Below are 27,846 nucleotides of genomic sequence, written 5' to 3'. Positions count from 1 at the left end.
ACTGGGAAGTACAAATGAAAGTGAAGCGACTGCGAACTCTCGCTAACCGAAAACCGTGACAAGAAAATTGCTCCACAGTTGACCATTTATGATATGATGGTCACGACATATGTCACATCTTCACCAACAAATTTGGATTTCAGAAAATATTTTTTTCATTTCATTTTTAGATTGCCAAATAAATATGAGCACATATATATTCGTCAAATGAAAATTGTGATGAAGACGAACTAAGCAAATGAAAAACTAAAAAAGGAAAAAAGCGGAAAACTTTGATCAACAAAGCAAGAGATAATTTGTATTCTCAAAAGTGAAAAATCTAATGACAACTCCCGTTACAATTCCTCCTTTTTGCTTAAGAAAATTATAATTGCATTCGAACATTTTCTTTTATTTTGCCAGACAATTGCACTACAAGGGCAAATTTACAAATCGGGATTAGAAAGAAAAGAAAAAAAGAAAGAAAAGAAAGGGGAAAAAATAAAATAGAGTTGGAAGCCTTCCTTATCAGGTTGCCCATCTCCGGCGACACCTCCGCCGCTCCCTCGCCGGACCTCCTCCATTTCCGGCTTCCCCCCTCGGCCCCTGCAGATCCTCCGTTACGTGATGTCGCTAATCACTCCTCCCTGATGGCCGCCAGCGGGAGCCGACTCGGTGCGGCTCTGGTCACGGCCTTCGCCTGCGCCGCCATCAGGGCCTTGTACACCTCCACGATCACCCGCTGGTCGTACTCCTTAGGCGGCCGCCTCCCGAACCCGCTCAGCCCGGCGTCGGCGACCGAGCCGCCACCGTACGCGCCGCACACCCGCGAGTCGGCGATGCCCAGCATCATCTTCACGTAGCCGTCGCGGAGCCAGATCAGGAACTTCTTGGGCCACAGCAGGAACTTCCTGGGCGACCTGAGGCAGCTGAGCTTCGGCGAGATCTTGATCCGCCAGGACCAGCGCCGCCTCCTCCGACGGGTCGAGCCCAGCTCCACCACCCGCATGCGGCGCCGGCTGCCCGACCCGCCCAGCCTCCAGTAGCTCCGCCTCCTCCAGTATCCCCTCAGGCCCTTGTACGCACTCACGGACGCCCCTTCCATATCTTCTGTTCCAGCCTTCTCTCTCTCTCTCTCGACTGGTTTATGGTTCTATATATGAAGATTAAAGAGAGAGAGAGCGCTGGGGTGAGAGAGATGAAGCTAGATGCGTTTTGGTTGATTTATAGCACATATATATATTGCAATATACATGTGAAGCATATAATTTAGCAAAAAAAAAAAACGTGTAAAATATATATGGATAATCGAGAGACATAAATGTGTGGAGGCATGAGCTTGCTGAAGTGGACATGCATCGGTAGGAGTTAATGTATGTGTTGCGAGCATCGATCTGGTCTCGCATGAGCAGCTGCATCACATGATTCGATGCAGCCAGCCAGATGGATGGAATCTCAATAAATTAATTGCAGTCAAAAATTACCGACAAGCCCGAAAGCCAGGCAAAATCGCGTGTGACTTAAAGAAATGGAGACCACCCACGCATACGGATTTCGTTAAAGTTTGCACGTAGATGATATTTGTAGCCACAGCTTATCGATCATAAGACTAATCATATCGTCCCCTCTTATCAAAGATGGAAGAGATATAGCACATGATGAATAATTCGAAAATGGAGCTCCATGTTACTCCTGTGAAAAATTAGAACTACTAAGCTGCAATCTGATTAAATTAAATTTTTTTTTGGTAAGGTAAGCAGTATATTGACTTTTCTAAACGCAATTTACAAGGAAAGAGATCGAACACAAAACCCTTGAACTTGAGGAGACAAAAGAGGTATCCCGATAGGTTAAAGGTGTATCGACTCAACAAAGCAACAATAGTGCACCAAAAGGCAAGGACAAGAGATGCGTCCAACCAGGGAAGAATCGAAAAGACCTACAAGGAGATCTCTCAAAGTTGGTCAAAAATGGAAGTGGGGAGACCCCAGTTTGCTTGGATTCTTCTATTGTGGGGGGAGTCTTGAACATGCTTGAAGGTAGCGCCCCTATCTCTTATCACCTTAGTGAGGTGGTTGCGTATGGCCGGTACAAAGAGTGACCGGTTTCTAAAGAGAATATGATTCCGCTCGGTCCATATGGTATAGCACAAAGCAGCAAAGGAGAAACGAGCTAATCTTTGGTGGAAATTATCACCATCTATATATTTGGTTGCCCACAAAAGATTGTCTTGCCAAGAAGAATTCCTCCAGAGGAGGTCGCAATTATGAGCCCAGAAATCTGCAAGGGAGCCTGTGACCGAGCACGCAAGAAAGACGTGGTCCACCGAGTCCGGTCTACAGCGACAAAATGCGCAAACACCTTCTGAGATTCTTCGGTAAGAAAGTAAAAGCACTTGCGTTGGCAATCTATTAAGGGCCATCAACCACAACAAGAATCCATGCCGGGGAGATAAAAAAACCGTCCCAAATGAAGGAGTGCCAGTACATGATCTGTCCTCTTTTTTTAATCATTCCCCATGCCGAGGCAACAGAAAATCTACCTGATTGATGTCCTTGCCACAGAAATTTATCCCCAATGTCCCCCACAAGGGTGGGGAGAGCCTCATTCCAGGAGTAAACCGTACGCAGTACCAAAGAGTCCTGCCAAACCGAGGAGAAGAAGTCCTTTACCGAGGCATTGCGAGGGATGCTGGACCGAAATATTTCCCTATCGTGAAACAACTTGTAGAGAGGGCCTCTAGGATGCCAACAATCATACCAAAAGGAGGCAGAGTATCCATTACCAATTCTCCAGCCAAACTGTAATTGAAATTCCCTCCTAAGATCAAGGATTTTCTTCCAAGTCCAAGAGCAAAGGGTAGGCTTGGGGGCAATCCAAAAATTCCTATTTTTAAAAAACGTGGAATGAATCCACTTGCACCAAAGCGACTCTTTATCTGTGAATAGGGCCCAAATATGTTTGAGCATTGCCGCCCTATTAGAATCAAGAAGCTGTCTAATACCCAATCCCCTGATTAAATTAAAATTTCGTACTTCTGCAGATAAAAAAAATGTCACGACTTGATCGAGATCTACCGATCACTTTGAATAATTCTTTCGACGAAAATGAATCTACATATGAGTCGGATGAATTCGTCGAGGAGAAATGTACTTCGGCAAAGTCCAACTCTCCCTTCTCGTGATCCACAACGGGGAGTGAGAGAACGTGGTGGTGATCATTCATTAGTGGGTCGTGCCAAGAAAGGAGGGTACCCCCTACTCCATTTTCGAGTGGCATGTCACCGTCCAAAGGTGGGCTATGACTAAGACACGACGAGCAAATAGCTGTGGGGAACAGTCTCACCTCTAATGCGCCACATTGGATGGGAACTGTGGTGAGTTGATTTATTGACCATTAGGGTTGGCGTTATTATTGTGTGATTTGATTGTCAGGTTTAATGTGGATCGTACTTCGTTTGGTTAAATTATGTAATTGTCCGTGCAATTAGTTTCCACGTTGTCTTCTCTCTCAAGGTACCTTGATTAAAGCTCGTTAATATCCATAGATCGAAAGGATCCACTACTTTCGGCAAAACGTTATCGTGAATGCGGCAGCACGCTAGGCCTTGCCCGCGCTCGTCCGAGTAAATAAGGCCTAAAGCGCAGACAGGATGGAAGCTGGACAAGCAATTTCCTTCTGGGACTCGGTTTTACTCCTATCAGGACCTTGATAGGTTGTTGATGTATTTTTTTTCTCTTAATTTTAGGCTGTCTGACGAGGACTTCCAGGATCGGTATCTGATTCAACCCATCTAGACCCGTCCATTGATCAGAAGTAGTTTCTTGTTTTATCAATGTCGTGACTAAGTTTTGTTTTGGTTGGTGTATAATCATGGACATTGCGTACCTAGTGGTGAGTGGGTATATACTTAAAAGTTCAAATCGCAAGATCTTTACCATCTAACATGAGACTCGCTCAGCTCGGCACAGCACGGCACAATACTGATTGCAAAACTAAAAAAAGAAGTCGAACCCGGTCTAAGCTCACTTTTATAGTTCGTGATTGCCTTCAAATATACATAATTGCTTCTCTAGCGAAGACCCATTTCGAATTATCAAGAAAGATTTCTAGCATGTAATGCTCCTGTCTAATATATGGACCAAACAAGTCACCCTAATGAGAGATTGCGTTTCTTGATTTGCTTATTTTCATATAATGGATCTTCGACCTATCGAGATGTCCACCTAGTGCACCGGGTCGAACTTATTTTTCCGCCAACCATATGTTTTTAACAAAAGCCAAACTAACATTCAGATTCCATCTTCGAAACCAGATTCAAATAATGGAAGTGCTTAACCAGAGAGATTACCACTTTCCATCAAGGATTGAGACTAGAGGGACCCTTGTGATCGTGGAACTAGTTAAACCTTCCATCATCTTAGCTAATTAAGGCTAAGCAAAGAGCGCGAAATCTTGATTTAGGCAGGGCATTCGACGTGAATGATTGTGGAAGCCGGTGCAATGCCTAATCTATACCTAATTTAACAACATTTTGGTGATCGCTTGCATGCGTTTCAGATTTCGCTGCGACACCAAATAGAGATCCGAGAGAGAGAACTAGATGAAAAAAGAAGAAGAAGAGGGAAACCCAAAGACGAAGAATCGGTGGAGCTTACCAGGTCGACGTAAGCCGAGGGAAACCGGAAAGAGAGAGCCGAGCGGTGGCGAACGGTGCATCACGGCGAACAGACCACTCTTATGTATTCTATCCAGATTCCAGAGAAAGAGAAGAGAGAGATGCGCCGATGATGGCACCAAAGGGAGGAAATACAAAGAGGTGAAATCGTAGCCGTAGCCATAGCCATAGTCGCACGATTTTCACACAAAATGCAACATAATTTAAAAAGGAATGGCCCAGAAAGAGGACGTATTTCTAGAACATCCATGCACATATAAAGGGTTCACGTCAATTTTGGCCGAGTAGATTTGGAATTTCTCTCTCGCTTCCTTTAATTCTTCGAATGTTGAATGATTGTTTGATTTCGATTGTCGAAAAAATAGCAAATTTTTCACTTAAGTCTACTTTCCAGAAAGATATTTGTATAGCGCAAAAAAGAAGAAGAAAATAATGTCGATTTATCTATCTGTCGGTGCAATTAAAGGGCATAGTGTCCAAAAACAGTGCTTGTAATTTGATAAAAGTTGACATGGACCCAATAATGCCCCAGACTCTAATTTGATTTTTGTTTACTCATTAATTATTTGATTCTTAGGTATTATCTTGGAACATAAAGACTTTTGCTAATTATTTTTGGTAGTTCAGAGATTATATTAGAATTTCCTTGTTGAACCTATGATTATTTATTTGCAAATGATACCTATATTTTAGTATCTTCTACATAGACCCTTTTTTTTTTTTCCTTTTTTTGCATAAAAAGTTCCCTGCAATCTACCGTACAGCCAGGTTCACTAGGGAAACGAATAATGTTGAGGGTCCTCAAATCAAAACTTCCAAATGATTTGACCATCTCGAAAATAATTTTTAAAACCAAATAAGAAAACGACTCGATATTCCTCCATTTTGCGGCTAAATTGATGACGCATGACCACGAGAGATTGTTTTTCTTCTTTTAGAAATTTTTGGGCTCGAAGCTTTTCTTATAAAACACATCACAAATGATTGCTCGCGTCGAATTCAATAAGGTAATAAATTGTAAATGAGAATTTGAATATGAGAACCATATTCAGCACAGAATAGTCCTAAGCACATCAACGAGGCTTAGGATAAACCAAAAATTACTTTTTCAAGTCCTCCCAAATTGAAGCGAAACAGAGGGTTAAAGCTACATGAACCAGAAGATTAACCAGAAAATCAGAGCAGCTTGATGAACAAGATTGCAGCAGCTACATCACGAGAGCTCGTGATCGACAGAAAGAACGCAGGACAGGAGCCACCGACTTCTCCCACGAATTATTTCCCACCCTTCTTCGCTGGCTTTGAAGAACTCGCTCTCTTCAAGCTCTTCCTCTTCACAGGCGGCGCCGCCGTCGCCGTCTTCATCTTCGTCTTCTTGATCTTCTTCTTATCACCCTTCTTGAACCCCTCGGGCGTCTTCACCTCACTCAACCGCTTCATCTTCCCACCGTTTGGACCGCCGACCCCCGACGGCATCGCCTTCCTCTTCCTCGTCGCCTTCCTCAGAGCTTCCGGCGTCTCCACCTGGCTCAGCCTCCTCGTCTTCCTCGCAGCCCTCTGCTCCTTCGGGACCTCTTTTTCCGAAACAGCGGGCCGGCTCGAACCTCCCTGGTCCTCCAAGATGAGGATTGCGTTGCTCATCACCTGCCAAAAGAAGAAAACACAACAAATTCGCGATGAATTTTGACAGTTCTCTTGAAGAAGGGAAGGGTCGATGTAAAAAGCAGAGAAGAGAACCTCCGAGTCAGGAGGATGCACGGTCGAAGATGGTTCGCTGATTTTCGACATTTACTTGCCTTTCTTGCCTCAGAGAGAGAGAGAGTGAGAGAGAGAGAAGCAGCAGAGCTAAGGACAGTGCGCGCAAGGGGCTTTTCTTTTCAATTTTTGAAAGACACGGCGGGATTGTGAAGTAGCCGTTCGAGGGCTCGAGAGCGTGAGTGGGCCACGATCCGTAGATTACGGTGAGTATAAAGTAATAAGTGGCCACCAATTCAAGCTGCAGAGGTATAAGCTGCAGTCCTCAAATTATTAGGTCATATCAGCAAAATGAAGAGGCGATCACGTTCTGTTTCATATAAATCCCATGACAGGGTGCAAGAAAATATGGTTCGTGGGTAGGGGTGTCAACGGGTCGGGTCGGATCGGGTTTTCATGATACCCGATTCGATCCGAAACAATGAATATATGTCCTTGGCTCGACCCGAAACAAGACCCAAACATGATATAGCCGCACAATCGGGTCGGGTTCGATTCAGGTCGGGTCGGTTCAGGTTCGTGTTTAGAGGTTTACTAATCATTATTGAAATGATACATCACGAAACAAACCATTTGGGACAACTAAATCCTCCCATTCATAAAAAGTGAAACATCAAACCAGACGGAATCACCAAGATAGGAGAAATTTCACTCTCGCTAACTGGGCAATTCTCTTCTAAAGCTCCAGAAACTGACAGAAACATGAATAGTACCACAAGCATCCAGATTATGGTCACACATATCAACACTAGGAGTTGTAAGCATGTTCTTCTATCTCCATGCAAGAAATGGAAATGCTGAGTAAATGCATATGCATCAGAACAATCCGAGAAGAAGGCTCGATGACGTAGACAAACGCAAACGATAGCAAGCGGAGCATTGAACTGAAATTTCCAACTCGATTTTCTCGATCAACTCCAGGAAAAACAAATTATCCTGCGCCTATATCGGCTCGTGGGCATCTTTCGCTACAAATATTAAGAATGCGACATCCAATTGCACCGAGGCCGACCCAATCGCGACCAAAACCACGATCATCACTCAAGATCGCAGCGAACGACGCAGGAACAAAGCCGGAGGCTATTCCTCTTCCGAGAGAAGTCGATCGGGCGCGGAACTGCGGGGGCGATGAGATCGGGTGGGAAGGAGGACACACTCGGAAGGCTGGGACGGTGACGGCAACCGCTGCGACGGAGCCGGCGGAGCCATGGCGGCGGTTCCTCGGAGTCGGCGATCACGAGCTCCGCCTGTGCGCCGGCGAGAGAGATCCGGCAATTGAAGCAGGGGAGAGGGATCTCCGACGGGCGAACTCGAAGCTCGCAAGAGCCTCGGATATGGGGGTCGAAGGAAGGAGGGAAGGCGACGATGAAGTTCCCGTCGCGAGGAGGTTTCCGTCCGTCACTGACTTCTCGGTCCGGAGCTTTGGAAGAAGATGATAGGGTTTCCGGCGCGCTTGGAACAAGAAGGACAAATGGCTCTTGTTTGTTTCGGGCGGGCTCGTTTCGGGCGGGCTCGGATAGATCCAAAACAAGTTTAAACCTTGTTTTTACTGTTACCCAAACAAGTTAAGGCCAACCCGACCCAATATGAAAATTCCTTGTTTGGATCGGGTCGGTTCGGGTTGGGTCATGTTTGAGCGGGTACTTTTGACACCCCTATTCGTGGGTACGTTTGGCAAAAGTCCTGATCTGACTGCACGTTTTCGTTCACACACCCCACCAATCGGAGACTTGATCGGAAGAAAGAAACTAGGAATGAAAGAAAAATGTAGCTTCTTCTTTTTTTTTTTTTAAGAAAATGTAGCTTCTTCCTTTGACCTCCTCTTATGTCATTAAGTCAGTTTCATCCTGTATTAACCTAGCTTCGTAGCCTCCACGCAGAGCTACTAAGCTCGAAACGTTAGAGACGGCAAATTATTTGCTTACACACCGTTTTTACTTTCTCCTTATTGTTGCCTTCGGCGTCGGCCGCCGCCACTGCCTCAAAACCGGTGGCTCAGGAACAACTAATGACCAACAGAGCGATTCGGGTCATCCCCGTTTGACAAGACCATCCTAAACGGGCCCCGAAGAAGCGAATGATGACGACCTGGGCTCTCCGAATAACTTGAATCGACAGTCATCCCTCTTATACAGAGACGGATACTGGTCACGGTGACGGGAGCCCGACAGTTGGAAATCTTAGTCCGAGAGACGTGGCGAATTTCGTAGTATGTCCAAGTAATGTCTTGATTTGATTTGGGATTGGGCAAAATACCGTTCAAACAGTTTTGCCCGTGTCGTTCAAAGACCGTGTCGTCCCTCATCAATGAGGACAAGATGCAAGCAGCTTTGGGTATTCGCCTTTCACTGAAATTGGTTAACTTTTGGAAAGAACTACAAATATTCTCTGCACCAAATTATGCATCTGAGATGTTCATGAACGGACACGTCTTTGAAATTTTCAAGTTGTAAAGATCCAGCACGTCTGCAAGCGGACAATATTAAGTACAAGTAGAACTCTCTTAAAATGTGCCCATTCGAATCTTGCCACGAGTTAAGTCTGTGGTTTAAGCGGGTTTCTCGGGAAGGAGAAGTCCTCAAACAGATTATTAAAAGTATACTTCATTTACAGATCGAAGCTTTTCAAAGAAAATTCATAGCTCTTATACTTCACCACGAAGAGCCCTGAGCACCCTGGACTGCGGAGCATCAGGGTCCCCTCTCATCGCCGATTCCTTCCAGATCCTCGCAGCCCGCATCAGCGCCTCCTCCGCCGTGTCCAGCTGCTCCGGCCTCCAACCCACCACGTCCGGCGCTCCCCCGTAGAGCGCCGAGTCCGCCGTCCCGTCCGTCGCCCTCGTGATCGGCTTCCTCGTGTCGGCAAACTTTATCTCCGACAGTGGCGAAGCCTTGCGATGCTTGTAATACTCCCTGTTGTCCTCCTCGGCTTCTCCCCTGTCTCCCCGCGATCGGTTCTCCCCATCGCCTTCCGGCCACGGCGAGCCATCCAGCCCCGCGCAGCTCACGCTATACACTTTCCTAGTCTCCTGCCAATCACACGACTCATTTCAGTTGTTCAGCAGAATCGTGCAACATACACCGTATGCGAAACGAGTCCATACAAATGTGAATTCCCGAAAGAACGTTATCAACATCCGGGCTCAATTACAAGTACAAAAGAATGTAAAATTCGTATCGATCAGACTCAATTTCCATAGAGGTCTTAGTACGGCAAGTTGAGATGATCGATCTACCTCTGGTTCTCCGGAGAAAACGGCGGGCTTCACTTCGGCTTCCCTCTCTTTCGCGTGGACGTCGGGATCGGCCGTGCGACCGGCCGACACCGACGCGAGCCCTCGCCTCGCGGCTTCGCGGCGGGATCCGGTCATGGCTCTGCAAGAGCTCCCGGCGATGGCCGCTAATCTCGATCGCATTTCTCGCACACTTTACGTCCAAAGGGTCACTCGATCGTGTTCTCAGCTGCGATTTGATGACAACAATGGCGAGGCATATGGTCTTTTCATTTGCAGAGACAGGGACCGGGAGCTGACGAGGACTTTCTAGAGAAGGCGTGGAGGGACGACGCGTGGCGGACACGCTGACGTGGCCTCGTCTCTAAGGGTCCACGTGTCGGTTGTTCATTTGATGTTAGAAAGCGTGGCGCGGGGTTGCGAGACTCGCCCAGAAACATGTGGAAGCTTTCGTTCTTCCTCCTGTGGATAGGGCCGACGTTACGGTGTCGTATTTACAGGTGCGGCGCTCCCTTGGCGTTTTGGTGCGCATTTCTGGACGTGGCATTTATCAAAATACAGTCCGTTAATAATAGGGAAAAGATTAATTGGAAAAAGAAATTTGAGACTTCAGATCAATATAAGAATTTATATGGATTTCGTATGATCGTTGGACAATAATACATGTGAAGAGTTTCGATATTTAATATCTCATCAACTGCATGCGAACTGCTTTGACTCAGGGCCACTTATACAGACCAGAGGCTCGAACTTAATTGATTTATGGAGGTTTTAAAGTGTTCCATAGACCTCCAAATAATTGGGCTTTAGTGCTTATGCACCTGAGATAAAAATTTAAAAAAAAAACACACCGTCTTGATATGAAGTCATGTGATTTCAACACAACGGTGTCGTAGTTAACAAAAATTTGTTTTTGGTCTATGCTTGGATTGAAGACCGGACAATCTCAACTCATTTGGGCGACATAGCTTGAATAAAACAAAAAAAAAAGGCGAGAAAAAAATAAATAAATCCAGATAAAATTGTGGATAACTTATTGTGTATCGAGGGTGATTATATCCGAGAAAACCAAAAGGAATTAAAAATTAGAAAAAAAGGAAAAAGAAAAAGGCAGAATAGTTTTCGCCCTGGGCAAGGCCTGCGGTAATGGCTAACACATCGACTGCCTTCAAGACAATAAAATAAATATAACTCAAGTGGTCTAACTCCCGAGACAAACCCCAATCGAAAGTCGCTAGACGGACTAATGGCAAGCAAGATAAAGAAAACAATTGACCGTATGTGTAAGACCTTGTTGCGAGAGAGTTTTCCGGCTTGCCCTTTCGTCACTAAGGGCCTATTTGGCAACTTGCCAAATAGTAACTGATTATGTTCTTTTGTTCCCAGAATCAGTTTGGAAACAGAAATCCGTTTGTTAAATTTTTTGTGCCCGGACACAATTTTTGCAAAATTGTGCCAAGAATTAGTTTTGGAATAGAATCAAGAATAAAAAAAAAGTAGCTTATTGATTTTGGAACAATTTTTTCATAACTTATTCTTTTTTATTTTTTTCTTTTTTGTTGTTGTTGTTCTTCGGCCCCGCCACCCGCCACCACCAATTCGGGTCGAGCGAGGGCATCGCGGCCCTCGCCAGGTGGCCGCGGGCGGCTCGCGGCCTCGCCGTCGCCACCTGGGTCTATCACCAGGGTGGTGATGGCGAGGCCGTCCTCGCCTTGGCTGGGCGAGGCTCGACCTCGCCATCGCTAGGGTTGGCGACAGCAAGGTCAAGCCTCGCCCAGCCAAGGCGAGGTTTGCCTCGCTATCGCCACTGGCGCCGACGAGGGCCGCGACACTCTCGCCAGCCCTGGCCTGTGGTCAGTCGCCGGCGCCGGCGGCCGGCCATGGCCAAGAAAGGAAGAGGAAAGAAAGAAAAAATAAATAAAAATAAATAAATATTAAAAAATTCAAAATATTATTAATAAAAAGAAATTTTGTGTAGTTACCAAATGCATTTCTGTTCTTTTTCTATTCTAAGAACAGAAATTTTGGGTAGTTACCAAACGCGTTTAAATGTTTAGAAATTGTTTCCAGGCACATAATAAAAAAGAATAATTTCTGCCCAGAATCTGATTCTGGAATTCTGGTTGCCATGCGCAGCCTAAGGGTGTCGAGCCGACTGCTTGCGATGACTTAGCAAAAGATAATCCACAAGAGACGATTCTAGAACCTGAGTTACAATATGATAGAGCGCGCAATTTACTCGACGCCACTTTGATGTAGCTGGCGAACGACGCATTGTGGTTGTGCCCCTTCGGCGAGTCTTCTCACTTCTCTCGTTTCTTTAATAAACGAAATAGCCCTCCTATCAGTTTTGGCATAACTCTAATTCCAGCACATAAACAATGAATTGAATTCAGTTTACATATATATAAGCAATGAACTCCAATGATTCCTTTAATCAGTTCAACACGGTTCTTCAATTTAATATGGAAAGCTAGATATCTCTCCTTTTCTCGTGTACTTTGGTCTCACCTTTATATTAGTGTTCCCGGGCGGAACTTGACGAATCATTGATGAAAATTTCTTGGATCGTTCTGGACTTTCAACGACTGCACATTATATAAAACGGTGGTTGTCTCGAATATTCTCAAATATTTGACATCCCTATCTCTAAACATTCACCGAATGGCCACTGTTCATGATTGCTCGGTCGAACCTTGCGCATCAAGTCGAAGACCACCGCCGCCCCACTAAACGATTGGACTAGGTATCGTTCCAAGTCTTCTTCTCTAGATGCTTCCAACTCATGGTGGGTATGTAAGTTCCATTTATCTAAGGAAATGATCCTGCTTGTAGGCGAGATATGAGATATAAAATAAGAACCGCAGCAAACAGAGTATCTGATCATCGATTCCGTCTGTTCCGATCGACAAGAAAATGGGTGATCAATGCATTATTCAATTCGTAAAAGCATCCAATTTGACCGATTCTGAACAATTTCAAGGAGTTCTTCAAGCTTTTAGCAAAGACTAGTGTACACAACTCGGTATGGAAACCCAGGGGCAAAGGAAAAGAAAAGTGGGGGGCAGAAACCGAAACAGAGTCCCCGTATTACACTGGTGATTTCTTTTTCATCCACCAGAGAGCAGCTTCATCAAGAGGTTGAAGATGATGATGATGATGATCCGAAAGGCCAAAAACAGATTTGCGCCCTTGACGTGTTTTCAGCCGAAGACGTCGCAAGAGAGAGCCATCAAGAGTATGGCCGCCTCTTCTTCCTCTCGCAACCTCCACCTCATCTCGCTCGCCGTTGCTCTTTTTCTCTCGGACTCTGTTTTCGCGGCGGGATTTACCAACCCCTGCTTCACCATATCTGCCAGCCCTCCCTCGATTCTGTCGTTGTTGTTGGTGGCGGTGGCGGTGGGTGCGTTCTTGAAGCACTTCTTGTCCCCGCCCAGCAATCCCCTGCTCCTCTTCCTGTACTTGATCCCGCACGCGTTGCACAGCGACTGCCAAGAAAAAACAGAGTACCAACCAAATCAGGAAATCGAACAGTGAAGAACCACAGAAAGAGAGGAATCGGGTGTCGAATTCGATCGAAAGATCAGGGCTTTGAGTGGGTACCCGAGGGCCAGCAGGACCGCCTCTCCACATGGGGGTTCGAGTGGTGCGACACTCCACGCAGTGCCTATCCACAACTTTCATCTTCTTTTCTTCCCCCCCCAAAAAACACAAGAAGAGGAGATCGATCAAGAATCGCCCTATCGCCCACTTCAGATCATTCGCGGATGCTTCTTGTCTTAGCTCGATCCGGGGGAACCGAAACCGAAACCGATCGACGGGTGCTTGGATCGTTGCGGGCTGGATTGGAGGAGTTCGGTTGGAGAACCGGAGATGCTAAGAAATGTGGAGAGAATTCGTGAAACAGAGCAGGGGGAGGAAGCGAAGCAGAAGCTGAAGCTTTGGGGTTGCTAGGATTTCAGGAGTTTATAAGGCTCGCGGATAGTTTCTTTTTCCTTTTCTCTTCTCTCTTTTTTTTTAATCTCTTTTCTTTTTTGGGACAAAAGAGAATTCGTAATAAAATAAGAAATACTCCTAAAAAATAATTTATGTATAAAAATAATAAATAATTAAAAAAAGCAAGAGGGAAGTGATAATGTGCCAAATTTGTATCACATATTCCCCCATTTTGAAATCAGCATGAGGGACAGCGACCCTCTCCTTTTTCATTTTTATTTATTTTTCTATTCTTGCTTTTCCTTGCCTCACCTCTTTTCTTTTTCTTTTCTCTTTTTATTTGCCCTATATTTTAAAGAGAAAGTTATGTGGGTATTATATTATCTCTTTCAATGACTAAGAAGAACCTCTATGGGCAGGCCCCTTCCGATTGCGTGAGTCAAAATATATCCATTGATATCTAGATTAGTTTTCTCAGTTATTAGAAACTTGAATAATTTTTCATTATCTTTGTCTTAATTGATTCTTTTTTATACGGGACTGCCCGCGATAAATATTAGGACTTCCCTAACCAAATTTTTAAGTCACATGCGTTTCATGGCCGTTGAAGTAACATCGACAAACATTATCCCACTTCACTTCTCTAATAGTGCTTAAAAGTAGTCTTACTCTTTATTCTTGTCACCGAAGCATGTCAATTTGCTAAATTATACCTAATATATAAGCAACGGTCAATCACGTATCATTCCCTTCTATATTGGTTCCAAAATCAGCTTCATTTTCAAATTCGCGAACACACGAGTCTTTAATATCCTTCTTAATAACAATGTATATATCTTCAATAAGGCGTAAATATCCTAAGATTATCAATGAGCAATTTCGTCCATTATGGTAAAATAATGATCGAGGTTGCGCGACAGGATTTTGTGCAAAGAAAAAGGAGAATAATTTGCCCACTTTCCCAACATTAATCAATCGAAAACAAAATGGGAGAGGCCATCATCTTGAGACACGAAAGGCTGTCTTTGAGCCAGTTGACGACGTGGAGACGAGATGTCCTTTCTTCTTTTTGATCATCCACAAGATTAGATTAGCGACTGCAAAACCATGTGTCCTTTGCCCTTTTAGAAGGGTCGCGAGCACTGAGGCTTTAGTCGAGTATAAAAGTCGGATAGGATATGTTTTATCCATCCCTTGTTTTTTAGGATAGGATAAGGGATATAACGGATATAGTGGATAAAAATCGGGGAGGTAGGATAGCGTCACCTTCATCCCACACCTTGTGCGCATTCACCAAAAAATTTCTCGCTTTTTTCTTCAGACTCCTCCGAACCCGTGAATAGCAAAAAAAAAAAAATTATCCTATCCGACTTTAACGTAGTCACAAATGGATAGATTGAAGAATCGGGATTTCTTATCCTATCATCCATCTATCTTGTTTAAATCGACACCAAACGTCCAAATTAACCTCCATTATTGAAGAGAAAAACAAAGTAAAAAGAATGAATAGAAATTTCCCCTTTTCTTTAAAAGTTAAAAATAATTTTACCGATTATTCTGCCGCAATTAAAAAAAAAATCATGAAGAGTCGAATAAGAGTGTTCCGTAACAAATAAGAGCCGAAAATTGAAACTCTTTTCCGGCTTCGCCCACTCATTTTTGCCGCTAAATATACCAAATTCAAAACATTGCTTTGCTTGCTATTTCCTTCGATACCCCAAATTCATTTTCATCATAAACTAGGTTTTATTTTTATTTTTACCATAAATCCAAAAAAAAATTTATATTTTTTATCATTAACTAGATATTTTTGGACTGCAAAAAAAAAACCATAAACTTGGTGATAGTCAGATTAGATCACAATAGTCAGATGACTTGTGGCGACCGAGAGGCGACAAGTGGCACTAGCTTCGCCCACCGCCACCAATGAGTGATCCGGTGTCGCCGTCAAAGATCCTAGAATGTGGTAGACTTTCAATTTATGGGTTCGTTTCTTTTTAATTTTCGTCCTTTTTTTTCCTTATTTTTCATTGAGGGATTTTTCTGTATTTATTATTTTTCAATTGCCGCTAATAAATGACCAAATGATAAGTTTCAAAGGAAAAGGGTGGGAACAAGAAGACGCCAAACCCGACAAAACCCGGTCCATACAATCTGGACCATACGCAAGAATTGGCCCTTCTTTTCCCCATCACAATCCAGACAAAAAGTAGCCTCCCCATTAAAAAATTAATTAATTAATTTTTAAAAAAGGCCCCGGCAAATTTTTTTTTTTTTAATTAATTAAGATGAGAAGAAACCCAAGAACGCGATGCGGTTGTCAGCCACTTTTTTGATTATCATTAAGTTAATCATTGTGAGAAAAAGCTGCTAATAAAAGGCAAACTCAACTACTTTTAACTTGACAGATCGAGCGGAATACGGTTTATACACCCCACTAACAAGTTCCACACTCACCCAACCCAAAAAAATCAGATTCTGAACGATTTGTTTCATTTTTGTTCTTGAGTTATTTCAATTTGCCCTTTTTTTTTTGGCTCTCCATGCTCTAATCTTGACTAATTTAAGATGTTGGCAAGAAAAGGGAGTAAAAACTTGTAAAGAAACGATCGTGTTTTTTCGTTAAAGGTAAGTGAAGTTGGTAATTAAAGACTAAGTAAACGTTGGTAACTAACGTTAATAAGAGTTGGCAATACAAAATTTGTGATAACTTAATCATGGAAAAGTTAGCAATCATTTTAATTAAGGTTGGTAATTTCTGGAAAGAGTTGGAAAATTTTGAGGGTTTGTAAGCAAGATAAATGAATATTGGTAGCTCACAACTCAAATTAGAGTTTTTAATGTTAATCAACTCTTTCAAAAATCTATCCATAAGGAAAAAATTCCATTTTTTTAACGAAACGGTGAAATCATCCGATACAGAACATATTCTCAAGGTGCATTTGTTTGGGTGAAAGCATTTTTCATGAATTAGTCATATGAACTGTCATGCGTTTGGTTTGCTGAAGATAATCACTAAACGAAAAACCATTATGATCAAAGAAAATATACATGCTTAAAGTTAGGAAAATGAATTCCCTAACCTGAAAGAGGAAAACATTTTTCTAGAAAATAATTTCCCAAAGAGCATTTTTCTTTATCATGAAATTTTCCCTAAAGCAAACACACCCTTAATTCCGTTGAAAAGTGAGCATAGGGTGCGTATGTTCAAATGAAAACACCCCATGTTCAGGGAGATTCACGAAACGCTCCGCTTTGGGAAGGAATAAAGATAGGCAGTCAACTAGTTTGTAAAGTGCTTAGTCAATTAGTTTCTTATTGTTAATTGATCTATGTCTTGGACTCGGGTCGAGTAAAACATTTGATTTAGACTAATTACATCCCAAGTTTTTATCATTGGGGTAAATTAGTTTTCTATCTTTCTTTGCTTCAAAACAGGGTCTGGATCGATAAAAGAAATCGGATTTTAAGGACCATATGAATGTGTGTTTGAAGTTATTTATACCCTTGCAATATCCTTCATCCTTGATAAATTGTGGAAGATCCAATCTAGGCCGAGTGCTTTGAAGGGAAAAACTTTGCTCCCCTCTGTAGTCTTCCTCGTCAGAATAGAGTTAAGCACTCCGCATGAATCGGTAAATTGGGGTTTCCAACATGTCGTGACCCCATCGTGCTCCCGGATCTTATTGATCATTGGATCAACAATATTGAACCGCAGCCGTTAATAGAAAGGCATGAGGCTCACATACCAACTAGTCGTAGGTATGATGGAACTCATTTATGAAAATAATTGGTTGCATCGCTTACAAATTCTAGTAAATGGAAAATATTTTCGTTATAATAATAATTTACGCCTAAGTCTTATCAACGGATGAAAATATTTTTCGTCAATATATTTTTGTAATCGATATAAGAGATCACTTTAAAAAAAAATGTATTTCAGGTGGTTGATCTTTCGTGAAGCCAAGGCACCGGTAATTAGGGGATAATGGCTGCAAAGACATTGGAGATGGAGACCGGACAAATTTTCCTACTTTGTAAAATAAAAGGCAGCTCAGATGCAGTCTTGCAGACAAGATAACATGCTACTTTACCTGCCCAACGTCATATTTACCTACGAACAGGAGGAAACTGAGAAACCACAGAGCAAAAAACCTTGGTAAACGGTATATGGAATTCCTTCGGATCAAAGGCACATACATCTCTTTTTCTTCAGTTAAAGTGAGATTCAACGAGGGTCCCTTTGCGGCCCAGCAGGCACTCGCTCGTTGCCTCACTTTAACTCAATCCTGCATTGCCCCCAACTCTAGTAGATTCCACCACCGGTTCATGAGGCAATCTCAGAAAAAGGAAGTATTCTGTAGCCACCAAGACTACCTTTTCAGATCCATATATAGCAGAGACACCTTGGTTTTGGCCTTACCTTGTGGGGCACTGTATAGTTTCTTTCTTTCTTCTTCTGGTTCTTGAACATTGACGGCTGTTCATTCCATTCCCCAATATGGCCACTGACGAGGCCATGGCTGAGGCATCAGAGGCCAACATCCAGGGCATGCCCTCAGAACAACTGGGTGGTCATGAGAAGTCTGGGAAATTAGAAACCCACTTTGGGAAGGCGATTGCGCATCGAGCGCTGTACGCTTCGAGCGGCCGTCACAGCAGGAGCCGAAGTTCCCGAACGAGCAATGCGAACGCCAATTGGCCGAGCAGGCTGAGCAAGGTTTCCCTGGCTGACGAGGCAGAGAAAGAAAGCAAATAGTGCCCGTTTGTCATGGTCAAACGAGGAGTTTATACGTGAGTGTAGTATCTGAAATCTCGATCATTAAATATAATAGGTCTCACCATGTCTGGTGGTTCATATTCATTTTTAGTGCATTAGCACGGTCATCGAGTAATTTCTCAGGTCAGGCAGAGTAGCTGTGCAACTTGGACTCTTGTTTCCAGTTAGATACCACATCTGAAGACCACTTGATCATGTGCTAAAAATCACATGATGGCATGCTTGATAACTGATAAGGGATGTTAAGTCTCAATCTGTGCGTGTGTGTCACTGAATCCATCTGAGAGAATGATTAAGTCTCGTTCTTTGACTCCTCTAAAACCAAATGACAAGCAACTACACATCGTCCTCCATGGACAAGAGAGAAAGAAAACTGAACTAATGGGGTGCTAGAGGAACTGCTCCGGGGGATAAGAATTAAGAACAAGGACATGATACTTTTCAGGAGTTCATTATAATAATTAGAAAGTGCATATAACGTTGATTATAAGTTTCCAGTATATAGGTAAGTGGAAAATCACAGCCCAAGTAATAAAGTTTATATGCGGAACACGATTGAGTATTAGATCTTTGATTGGTACAATCAAATCTTAAATCTTTATCAAGAAGTGCAATTAAGTGCTAGAAAGATTAACTTAAGTATCGGACATTTCCTTTACTTGTGGTGTGAAGTTCAATCTACTCTAGGAAAGGCATGAACAGGCCCGGGGGAGCTCGACAGGAACTGTGTCATCACATACTAGGAATTGTAATGTCGGTGAATACCTTTAACCATTAGACACAAAATCATTTAAATAATTATTTTGCTTAAATTTTTAACTAATATATCCAAAAACCCTAAATAAAAAAATAAATAAATAACGTAGGCCCAACATTGTGGGAGTGATTCAGATGTGATCGAATCGGCTCAATCCAGTTTCAATAAGAGAAGCCCAAAAGCCTTGGTGTGAATGGAGGGCCCATTACCAGATTGTCACATATGTCCATTTTAGTTTTACTACCAAGAAAAACCTTACAATATTTTGGTTTCTCTCTCTTTCTTCCCTTTCATAATCTTAGGCCAGCCGTATAGTTCAATTCGCAGCTCGAGTCACCGTCGTGCCTTCGACCACGGCCGTCGAGACCACCCCTCCAATCATTATTGCACCACTGCTGCTGTTGAAATCAACAGTGACGGCCCCTCCCCTCCCCTCCGTACCATCCCCGTCTTGTGGGGGAGCTAACGCCGACATCGCTTTGATTTTGTCTCGAGTAAAGAGATCCATCTCATTGTTGCTATCGAACCACTCATTGCAGATATGGAGTATAGGCCCATGGACCTGGAAGGCCCTCTCCAAGTCTAGCCATCCCAATTGAGCTCGACAACAATGACCAGATCTCGATGAAAGATGGCGCACATGGTGCCGCCAGCTTGGAGGGGGCGGTAGGAGTTTCATCAACAAACGAGGCAACGGGCAGTGATGATCAAGGTGGTTAAAATTAGATTTTATAGAAGAATTATTGTGGGGTTTACAATACCGAATAACAATATATCGTAAAATAATACGATTTTCCAAGTTATTAAAACACTATAAACACTTTTCAACGGATAGTGACTGTGTGTACTAAGTAAAAGAGCACAATAACCGACTTTTATACAGTTCCGTAGTTTGTATTATTTTACAAAAAATAGCATATTATAAAGATGAATCAACTAAACTTACAATCTACAAAATAAAATTACAACCAACATCTTTATGAAAGTCTAGGCTCGCCAATGGTTGCGTCATCGCCACTATTCGCATCGAGTCTATCACGGATGCATGTCAAGAAATGTCAAAATAAGTCAATCATTGTGCCGAGCTCGTGTGGGCTTCTCCAAGTGGATTTGATCATTGTTACACAGTGCTAATGTCATTAAGACTAATTTTAGCAAAGTCAACACCCAAATTAATAATTTTTTTATTGTATTTCACACATCTCTCTCTCTCTCTCCCTCTTTTGCTTTTTTGTTTGTTGTAAATTTTGATTTTCATAGTATATTTGGCTTCAAGAAACGGCAATGTGATTTTTTCAATTTTGCACAATACTATTATCGACATAAGACTTTGACAAGATGAAATCATTCAAGATGTTTTGAATCGTGGAATTGTAAGATGTTAGAAGATTCCATGGCCTAGGCGTGGCGCGAGAGTGTCCTGGCGCCGGCTCGGCCGTAGGGCCGGCGCCGCTTCCGACGGGCGGCGTCGGTGGACAGTGACCTCGCCGGCGCTGAGAGTCTCGGGCCTCGTCGCCGAGTCGGCGTCCTCGCCGAGGTCGCTCGGCGGCCGGCCTCCGGCGCCGTAGCTGCCTCTATTTTTGCCTTTTTTAAAAAAACCCTCCCAAAGCCCATTTGTAAAAAAAATTAACCAAACACCACTTGGGTCAGAATAGCTTTGCAAATGAGTTTTTACCAAACGCCATTTGCATTTTTCCTAAAGCGCTTCCACCCAAAGCGTATTTGCATTCCCAAAGAAGATTCCAAACGCCGTACCAAACGCACCCTTAGTCTTTCGTTCAAGAAACTGCAATATGATTTTTTCAATTTTGCACAATACTATTATCGACATAAGACTTTGACAGGATGAAATCATTCAAGGTGTGTCGAATCGTGAAATTGTAAGATGTTAGAAGATTTTGTGACCTAAATCTGGAATTTACTAAAATTTTAGCATAAATGTAAACTGTTCAATGTGTTTGGTTAGGATCGTAACACCATAACATTTTAAGATTTACATCCAGATTTTAAAAACCATAGCATGACGACACGATTGAGTTGGGAAATAAAAAAGAGGGGAACATTATTAGGTGCTTTCGACTTATGCTAGCCAGTTTAACATGACATGTTAGATCATGCGGAACTCACACGGGACCCACTTAATCTCACGGGTCATGTAAAGTGAGTTAACATAAGTTTGGAATACCCAAAGTAGCTGAAGAGAAAGGGAGAGCGGGGGAGAATGAGTGTGCGCTCGGCATTAGGAGGAGCAGCTCAATGACTGGCCTCCATCAAGTCTTCGAACATGTACAATTTTTTCACTCAAGTCCTGTTTGTGGCCGGTTCCAACACATGAATGCATGTTCAACGTCGCCTGAAAGTTCGAGTGTTATCGTGTAATCAGTAATTGTTGAGGATTTGCTACCTTCTATAGCGAGAGTCCCGTCCTCTAATTAACGATGAGTCTAGTCCCCCCCCTCAGGTGATGATCATCAGTGTTCAAATACGTACTCGTGCACAATAAGGGGAGGTCGGATGGGGGCAAATTTCACCTTGTTTTCATGTACATCGTACCATCTCGTCCTTTCATCTAATCGTGAATACAATCTCCGTTCACGCAGCGGCATAAAACCCTTCTTCATGCGATTCCCTTCTCCACAAGATTTCCCATATCCTCACTAAAACCTCGCAAACTAGCCGTCGATCGCGGTGCCGTTTCAACAATCCCTCGTCGTCCTCGTCACGGTTCCGAACTGAACCATCAATTTCGTCGATCCTAATCCCCGATTAAACTAAACAACAAATCCGACAACCCAACAAATGATTCTGTCCGAACCCAAAGGGGGGCAGGGGCGGCAGAGAGAGATCGGCAGGACCGAGAGGCCATCGCACTCAAATCTCAGAGTACTTCTTTGCAGTAGTTGTATTCCAGCACGAAAGTTGCAAAAGAGAAAAGCTTTCCTTCTCCCTTTTTTTATCATCTTGCTTTTCCCGTTTTCCCTCGTCGCTCATCATTCATCACACGACACACCAAAAGCAAAGGAAAGAAAAAAAGAAAAAAACGAAAAAATTACAGAAAGAAAAATGAAGAGAGAGAGAGAGAGAGAGAGAGAGAGAGAGAAGAAATAAGAAAAAAGTTGGCCAAGAAGAACAATCGCTTTCTCTTTTTTTAAATTCGTCCTCACTTGATCTCCCCCCCCCGTCCTCTCCTCCGCTCTCTCCTCCAGCTACCCCGTTTTTCAGAAACCCTACTCAGCATCCCCCCCCATCTCTCTCTCATCGTCGTTCAGCTGGGCTTGCTCCTTCTCCGGCTTCGGGTTCATGGACGGGTACGGATCCTACGGATCCTACGGCGGCGGCGGCGGCGGCGGCGACGGGAGGATGGAGATCGTGAGCGGGAAGGGGGTTGGCGCGTGCCACCGGCCGTACTCGCCGACCCAGCATCATCATCCCCCGCCGCCCGCCGCCGCCGGTCCCGGGCAGGGAGGGCTGGTCGGGCCACGGCGGCGGGGGCCGGGGCGGGGGGCCGGCGGCGGGGAAGCCGTGGGGGTTCACGGACCCGGAGATGAAGCGGAAGAAGAGGATAGCCAGGTACAAGGCGTACACGGTGGAGGGCAGGGTGAAGGCGTCGCTGAGGAGAGGGTTCCAGTGGATCAAGAACAAGTGCTCCCAGATCGTGCACGGCTACTGAGCCGTTGCGATCGCGACACGTGTGTGAGTCCCCCTCTCCTTTTCTCCCCTTCCGATGATTTCCGTTTTCCTTTTTCTTTTTTTTTTTTTCCGTTTTTCTTGAATTTGATTCGGTGCCGTTGATGGCGGCGGCGGCGGCGGAGCTAACAGGACAGGCGTAGATTAGGGCGACTTCGTTGACAAAGAGATATATATAATTTCTTTTTCTTTTCCCGCTTTTTCCTTTTTTGCATTTTTGTGGCATAATTATTTCTATTTTCTGATCTACTTTGCTTTCTTTTCTCTTTCTTTTTTCTTTTGCTTCTGTTTGATTAGACTTCAAAATGTGATTATGTTTGATTTTGTTGAACCCACATTTTGGGTAAGAGGCTTATTGGAATTTTGGATGTACTCTTTGCATCCTTGGATGTAATTTGCCTAAATCGGTCATCTAAAATTACATATATGTATGCATTTCTTTCGGCTAGATTAAACCCCGATATGGTCAACCACGAGTCAAATGTTGCGCCGCCGTCACATTCATGTCGTCGCGATCAAAATATTTCGATATCAGGTCGAATTATTGGGAGGGATAATAGACACTTGTGCTCTAACTTTCTTCATTAGTCAATGTCATGCCGGGACCTTTTTTTTTCTTCTTCAATATCATCTTTAAACTTTTGAATTTTCGTTCAACGTTTGCTTGCCGACGCTTTTGTTAAGGTTGCTAACTTTTTATTATTTTTTTTTTCTGTTCAATTTCGTCAAATTTCATCCTTAAACTATTAGGTGTCGGTTCCTTCTCTATATTGACCTCCACGGGAGCATGGTGAGGGACTGAGGGTCATCAAGTATTTTTGCAATATAAACCTCGATAACCTTTATCTAATACTAGTAATTGTCGACACTAACCCTTGACAAGACATACGCACTGCACGTGTTAATGTGATTCGGATAAGTTTAATCGTGATGAATAATAAAAATGTCAATTACGCGCTTGGACTCTGTTAATTAAGCAATCTAAAACGTTTCTTGTATTAACACGACGTGTTTATTCTAAATTTAGATATACTTGCAACATGTAAGCGCAAATAAGCATTTTTTTTATATGTAAGAATTCGTGTGTTAGATGTTTTGTGTTGGGCAAAAAATTTAACTGACGTTTCACGTTTGGGTTTTAATGTCGTGACATAATTAATAAACATTAGGGGTGAGCATCTATCCAAAGTTGACCTTGGACCGGCCTAACCCTATCGGTCCTGGTCTGGTTCCTAGGGGGACTGGGCCGGTCCTTGATCCTAAGGCTGCTGGAATTTGTGTTGTGCGTTATTGAGAGAGAGTAAAGATCTTATGAGAGATTAAATTGAACAGATAGACAAAATGCGAGGATAAAATTGAACAAAAATAATTAGGAAATTATAAATTTAACAGAATATTCCGCCCACATGAGCAGATTCCGCGAATTATTTTAATAGGATGATCACATTATATCACTTTTTAAAAGTTCAGGGACGACATTAAACAAAAGAAAGGTTAGGAATGATATTGAATAACGGGGAAATATTCAAGAACTATCGGTGTCATTACACCAGACTAGTATTGCTGTTTTTGATTGAAGGTGGACCTAAATATGTCAAAGCATGTTAATTTTACGTTAAGGCCTACTTGAGTGGGTATCATATTTTGATTTCTCTCGGTAAATTTATTTTTCGTCATCGTGCCCGATATGCGCCGCCCTTATTTGATAATTACTTTTATTCCAATTTAAATGTAAACTCCAATTGAAAATACTTATCTAGCCAAGGAAAAGGAAAACGATCAAAGATACTTTGCTCGAATCTTTGATCACAAAAGTGATGGTAAATTCTTATTATTTACGCGAGGCGTATTCCAAGCACACCTCATTGGCCTTGCCAACAAAGGTGTTACAATATAAGAAATAAATACCAAGGAACTAAATTCCAAATATCTCTAGCATACACAATTCTTCATAAGCTATATCCCTTTGCCACGATGTGGACCGACCAAATTAGGTCACCAAGAGCCACAAATTTTTGTGCATCGGGTTCATTGATGACTAGACATCTTAACTTTGCGATTGCAATTTTGGGTACGCATTTGCTCGTAGAATTGAGCAATGAATTGCTCGGCCTTCACATCGATCGTCTCGTCGCCTTCCTCGATGTCGGGGTTGTGATCGCCGTCCTCGCTCTCGCAGTCGAGATCCGCAAGGTTCACTGCGGACGCGAACCGGCTCGTTCCCTCTTCGGAAGCGGAAGATCTTGGAGACAAGCACGTCATCCTGCGCGGCGTGGACACGGGCGACCAGAGCACGTCCTCGTATTGCTCGTTTGTTGAGGGCGGGGCTGTGGCTCCCTGCATCCGAGGGTGCTGCGGCGACCGGTGGCTCTGGAGGTGCAGAGGCCGCATCGACCCCACGACCTGGTTCAGCATGCCCTTGGAAGAAGGGTCGCCGTTGATAGGCCCGCCGGCCTTTTTCTCGGGGCAGCGGCGTCGCCTGAGCCATGCCGCTCGGAAGATGTTCATGCCGCCGGGCTTTTTCTTCCCCACCGGGGCTTGCGAGTCGGTGAGGGTTGGGTTCATGCCGTGCTTGGTGGACATTTCGCGGTGCTGGCGGCGGGGGTGGCGGCGATGCAAAATATTTGGGAGGAGAAATGAGGGCGTCTTGCTTTTCTGCCTGCTTATGGTTCTTCCTTTGGGTCTCTCCTTGCAAAGGAGAAGGGAGAGAGCCAAGAGAGGATGGAACCTGTCAAAATGCCTGCTCTATATATGCAGTGGCCTCCATTTGAACTTTTGCTTAGATAAATTTAGCAAACCCATCAACGACTTTATAGCGAGAATACTTCTGATGATATGAACGCTTCCGAACATCTGTAAACGCCTCAGCTTCATCGCAATTGTGTTTATTTTGTCCTAAATAACTTCAATATCGAAATCTATCCGCACAACACTTCGTTTAGTTAATGAAAAGATTGATTACTGGAGGAGTAATTACGAGTCTTGAGTTATGGATAAGCACGACAATCCCTCAAAAACAGGTAAATTGATTGAATCTTTGCCCACAGCTAAGCAAAATGGGCAGGTCATCCCTTATCGGTCTTGGGCCTATCTCCACAATAAACATCCTAAATTTTTTTGGGAAAAGCCTGGCCCCCTAATCTTTCTGGGTATAGGGAAGGAAATCTTAATTAGAACCGTGATACAAGCTCTACCTCAGTATGCTAAAAATAGCAGCCTTTTAATGGAAGAATAATAGAGCCAAATCTAGAATTCATCGGAGAAAATGGGCAGTTTTGAAGACTAGGAAGGATAATGGGGGACTTGGTTTCCAAGACTTGCTCACTTTCCATAAAAGCCATGCTGGGAAAGCAAGCGGGGGACAAGGATGGCTCAGGACGACGCCTCCTCCTCCTTATGGGATCAACTGATGAGAGGCGTATGCTTCCTTCAGGAGGGCTTTCGGCATGCAGAAAAAGGAACAAGTAGATCATCATGGGACCGGCAAAGTTTGATAATGGGAAGGGAGGCAATCGCCGACTCAGTAATGCGGGTTGGTCGGGGATGGAAACCGTCGGCTAAAGAGTGGGCTGCTGGGAGGACCTGGCGACAAGAAATGAACCTACTGGAGTTGCAAATCTCATGAACATGGAAGAGGACTGCTGGAGTGAAACGATGTTGCACCAGTTTTTTTAATGAAGATGACGTCAGTGAAATCCTGACAGTGCCCTTAAGAACTCATTGATGTCCAAGATCAACTAGTATATGGACTTGCACGAAATCAGGTGGCTGTTCAGTTAGAAGTGGCTACAACAAACTGAGAGAGGAAGGGGACGAATCCACACAAGCTCAGCCATCATCCTCATATCAGACTCCTTCGAAATTACGGAACCGCAGATGGAAATTGCACACAAGCTCAAATCTTAGGATTTTAGAAGTGTCAAAACGCACCACCACCGAAGGAAAATCTGTTCAAGAGAAGAACTTTACCAGAACCTACATGCATGGAAGCACTGGAACACCTCTTTCTCCTCTGCCCATGAACGAGATCAGCGTAAATGACCCAACCTTGCAAGTGCAAATCGATAGCCAGGGATAAACGAGAATGGATGAGTGGCTCCTCCAGTTTATACACAGCACCGCAAACGCACCTTCACTGGATCTAGTCGCGACGGTGCTTGCTTTGGCACATCTGGAAAGCTCAGAATGACTTTCATATGCAGAAAACAAGAGCCAGATCCGGAGCACCCTGTGCAATCAGCACTTGTATCGCTGAGTTATTTTAGCAACAGGAACTCCAAAACGAAGAACTACACTTTGGGCCATTGTTTTTTTCTAGAGAAGCTACTGGGGTGATGGACTGGGCCCATCGGTGATGAAACTCGAAACGAGCTACCTGCATTACTTTATAAATTTAGTCTTATGCTAAAGCACACTATATTATTTTAGTAATCTTATTATCTATCTATTTATTAGTGTATTTACTTATTAAAAGATTAAAAATAAAACTACATATGTAATTGATTAGGTTCCAGAAAGATTTTTTCGAGTTCCCTTATTTTTAAGTGGACAAATTCGAGACCTCATATAAAATTATCCATGTTAGTATCCTTATCTCTTGACCTGTCTGCCACTATCGCCTTTATATTGCCACAACAAGCAAAGTGATTAGTAATGACACTGAAAATGCGTAATAGAAAATTAAGGTCTAATCTCCATCCATTTTTCTCCATCTAAAAATGAAGAGACACACATTTCTGAGTAAAGTTGGACAAGGTTGTATCATATATATGAAATCTCTGGGATCTAAATGTGTATCACTTCTGAAGTTCTAGGCTCTTTCTCTCTCCATTTATCTTTTGAGTCTAAACACACATTCTCATTCGATGTTCATGGATTTATTCTTTTGGGTTGGTTACTATGTGCATGAATTTTTGGGTCCCTTAAAGTCATTTTCTGTGCATAATATATATTGGACATTAGTAAATTGGCTGGCTTTCGTGTATTTCTCGACTGTTGCGTTTGCCAATTTTGTCACGTTTTATCTTTGCGCTGGATTGCAC

General features: G+C 43.4%; 5 protein-coding genes across 5 annotated transcripts; all 5 read right to left on the bottom strand.

The window, feature by feature from the left end:
• Positions 1-271: 271 nt before the first annotated feature.
• Positions 272-1,196, bottom strand: LOC115675982 (uncharacterized). The gene has a single exon (XM_030598814.2). It carries the CDS (start codon positions 1,082-1,084, stop codon positions 617-619), a length of 468 nt encoding a protein of 155 aa, XP_030454674.1. The 5' UTR covers positions 1,085-1,196; the 3' UTR covers positions 272-616.
• A 4,550-nt stretch (positions 1,197-5,746) lies between these two features.
• On the bottom strand, positions 5,747-6,541 carry LOC115676149 (histone H1-II-like). Its single transcript, XM_030599033.2, has 2 exons — positions 6,395-6,541; positions 5,747-6,301 (listed from the first exon to the last, which is right to left on the bottom strand). The coding sequence occupies exons 1-2, from the start codon at positions 6,443-6,445 to the stop codon at positions 5,933-5,935; spliced, it is 420 nt and encodes a 139-aa protein (XP_030454893.2). The 5' UTR covers positions 6,446-6,541; the 3' UTR covers positions 5,747-5,932.
• Positions 6,542-8,828: 2,287 nt separating this feature from the next.
• On the bottom strand, positions 8,829-9,895 carry LOC115676119 (uncharacterized). The gene is made up of 2 exons (XM_030598992.2): positions 9,648-9,895; positions 8,829-9,440 (listed from the first exon to the last, which is right to left on the bottom strand). The coding sequence occupies exons 1-2, from the start codon at positions 9,825-9,827 to the stop codon at positions 9,057-9,059; spliced, it is 564 nt and encodes a 187-aa protein (XP_030454852.2). The 5' UTR covers positions 9,828-9,895; the 3' UTR covers positions 8,829-9,056.
• A 2,681-nt stretch (positions 9,896-12,576) lies between these two features.
• On the bottom strand, positions 12,577-13,370 carry LOC115665257 (GATA transcription factor 16-like). Its single transcript, XM_030587131.2, has 2 exons — positions 13,248-13,370; positions 12,577-13,132 (listed from the first exon to the last, which is right to left on the bottom strand). Exons 1-2 carry the CDS (start codon positions 13,326-13,328, stop codon positions 12,848-12,850), a joined length of 366 nt encoding a protein of 121 aa, XP_030442991.2. The 5' UTR covers positions 13,329-13,370; the 3' UTR covers positions 12,577-12,847.
• Positions 13,371-24,605: 11,235 nt separating this feature from the next.
• LOC115675979 (uncharacterized) lies at positions 24,606-25,568 on the bottom strand. The gene has a single exon (XM_030598811.2). It carries the CDS (start codon positions 25,385-25,387, stop codon positions 24,833-24,835), a length of 555 nt encoding a protein of 184 aa, XP_030454671.1. The 5' UTR covers positions 25,388-25,568; the 3' UTR covers positions 24,606-24,832.
• Between the last annotated feature and the right edge of the window lie 2,278 nt (positions 25,569-27,846).

This window comes from Syzygium oleosum, unplaced genomic scaffold (assembly GCF_021117445.2).
Source record: "Syzygium oleosum isolate NSW1041296 unplaced genomic scaffold, Sole_v2.1 Sole_v2.01, whole genome shotgun sequence".
Taxonomy (NCBI): Eukaryota; Viridiplantae; Streptophyta; class Magnoliopsida; order Myrtales; family Myrtaceae; genus Syzygium; species Syzygium oleosum.
This window is presented reverse-complemented; position numbering and strand designations above follow the sequence as displayed.

Excerpts from the sequence above, each read along its gene's own strand:
- LOC115675982 (XM_030598814.2), bottom strand. The coding sequence starts at position 1,084 with ATGGAAGGGGCGTCCGTGAGTGCGTACAAGGGCCTGAGGGGATACTGG.
- LOC115675979 (XM_030598811.2), bottom strand. The coding sequence starts at position 25,387 with ATGTCCACCAAGCACGGCATGAACCCAACCCTCACCGACTCGCAAGCC.
- LOC115676149 (XM_030599033.2), bottom strand. The coding sequence starts at position 6,445 with ATGTCGAAAATCAGCGAACCATCTTCGACCGTGCATCCTCCTGACTCG. Across the intron at positions 6,302-6,394 it reads TGCATCCTCCTGACTCGGAG|GTGATGAGCAACGCAATCCT; the intron begins GTTCTCTTCTCT and ends TTCTTTTGGCAG.
- LOC115665257 (XM_030587131.2), bottom strand. The coding sequence starts at position 13,328 with ATGAAAGTTGTGGATAGGCACTGCGTGGAGTGTCGCACCACTCGAACC. Across the intron at positions 13,133-13,247 it reads GCGGTCCTGCTGGCCCTCGG|TCGCTGTGCAACGCGTGCGG; the intron begins GTACCCACTCAA and ends TTTTCTTGGCAG.
- LOC115676119 (XM_030598992.2), bottom strand. The coding sequence starts at position 9,827 with ATGCGATCGAGATTAGCGGCCATCGCCGGGAGCTCTTGCAGAGCCATG. Across the intron at positions 9,441-9,647 it reads TTTTCTCCGGAGAACCAGAG|GAGACTAGGAAAGTGTATAG; the intron begins GTAGATCGATCA and ends TGTGATTGGCAG.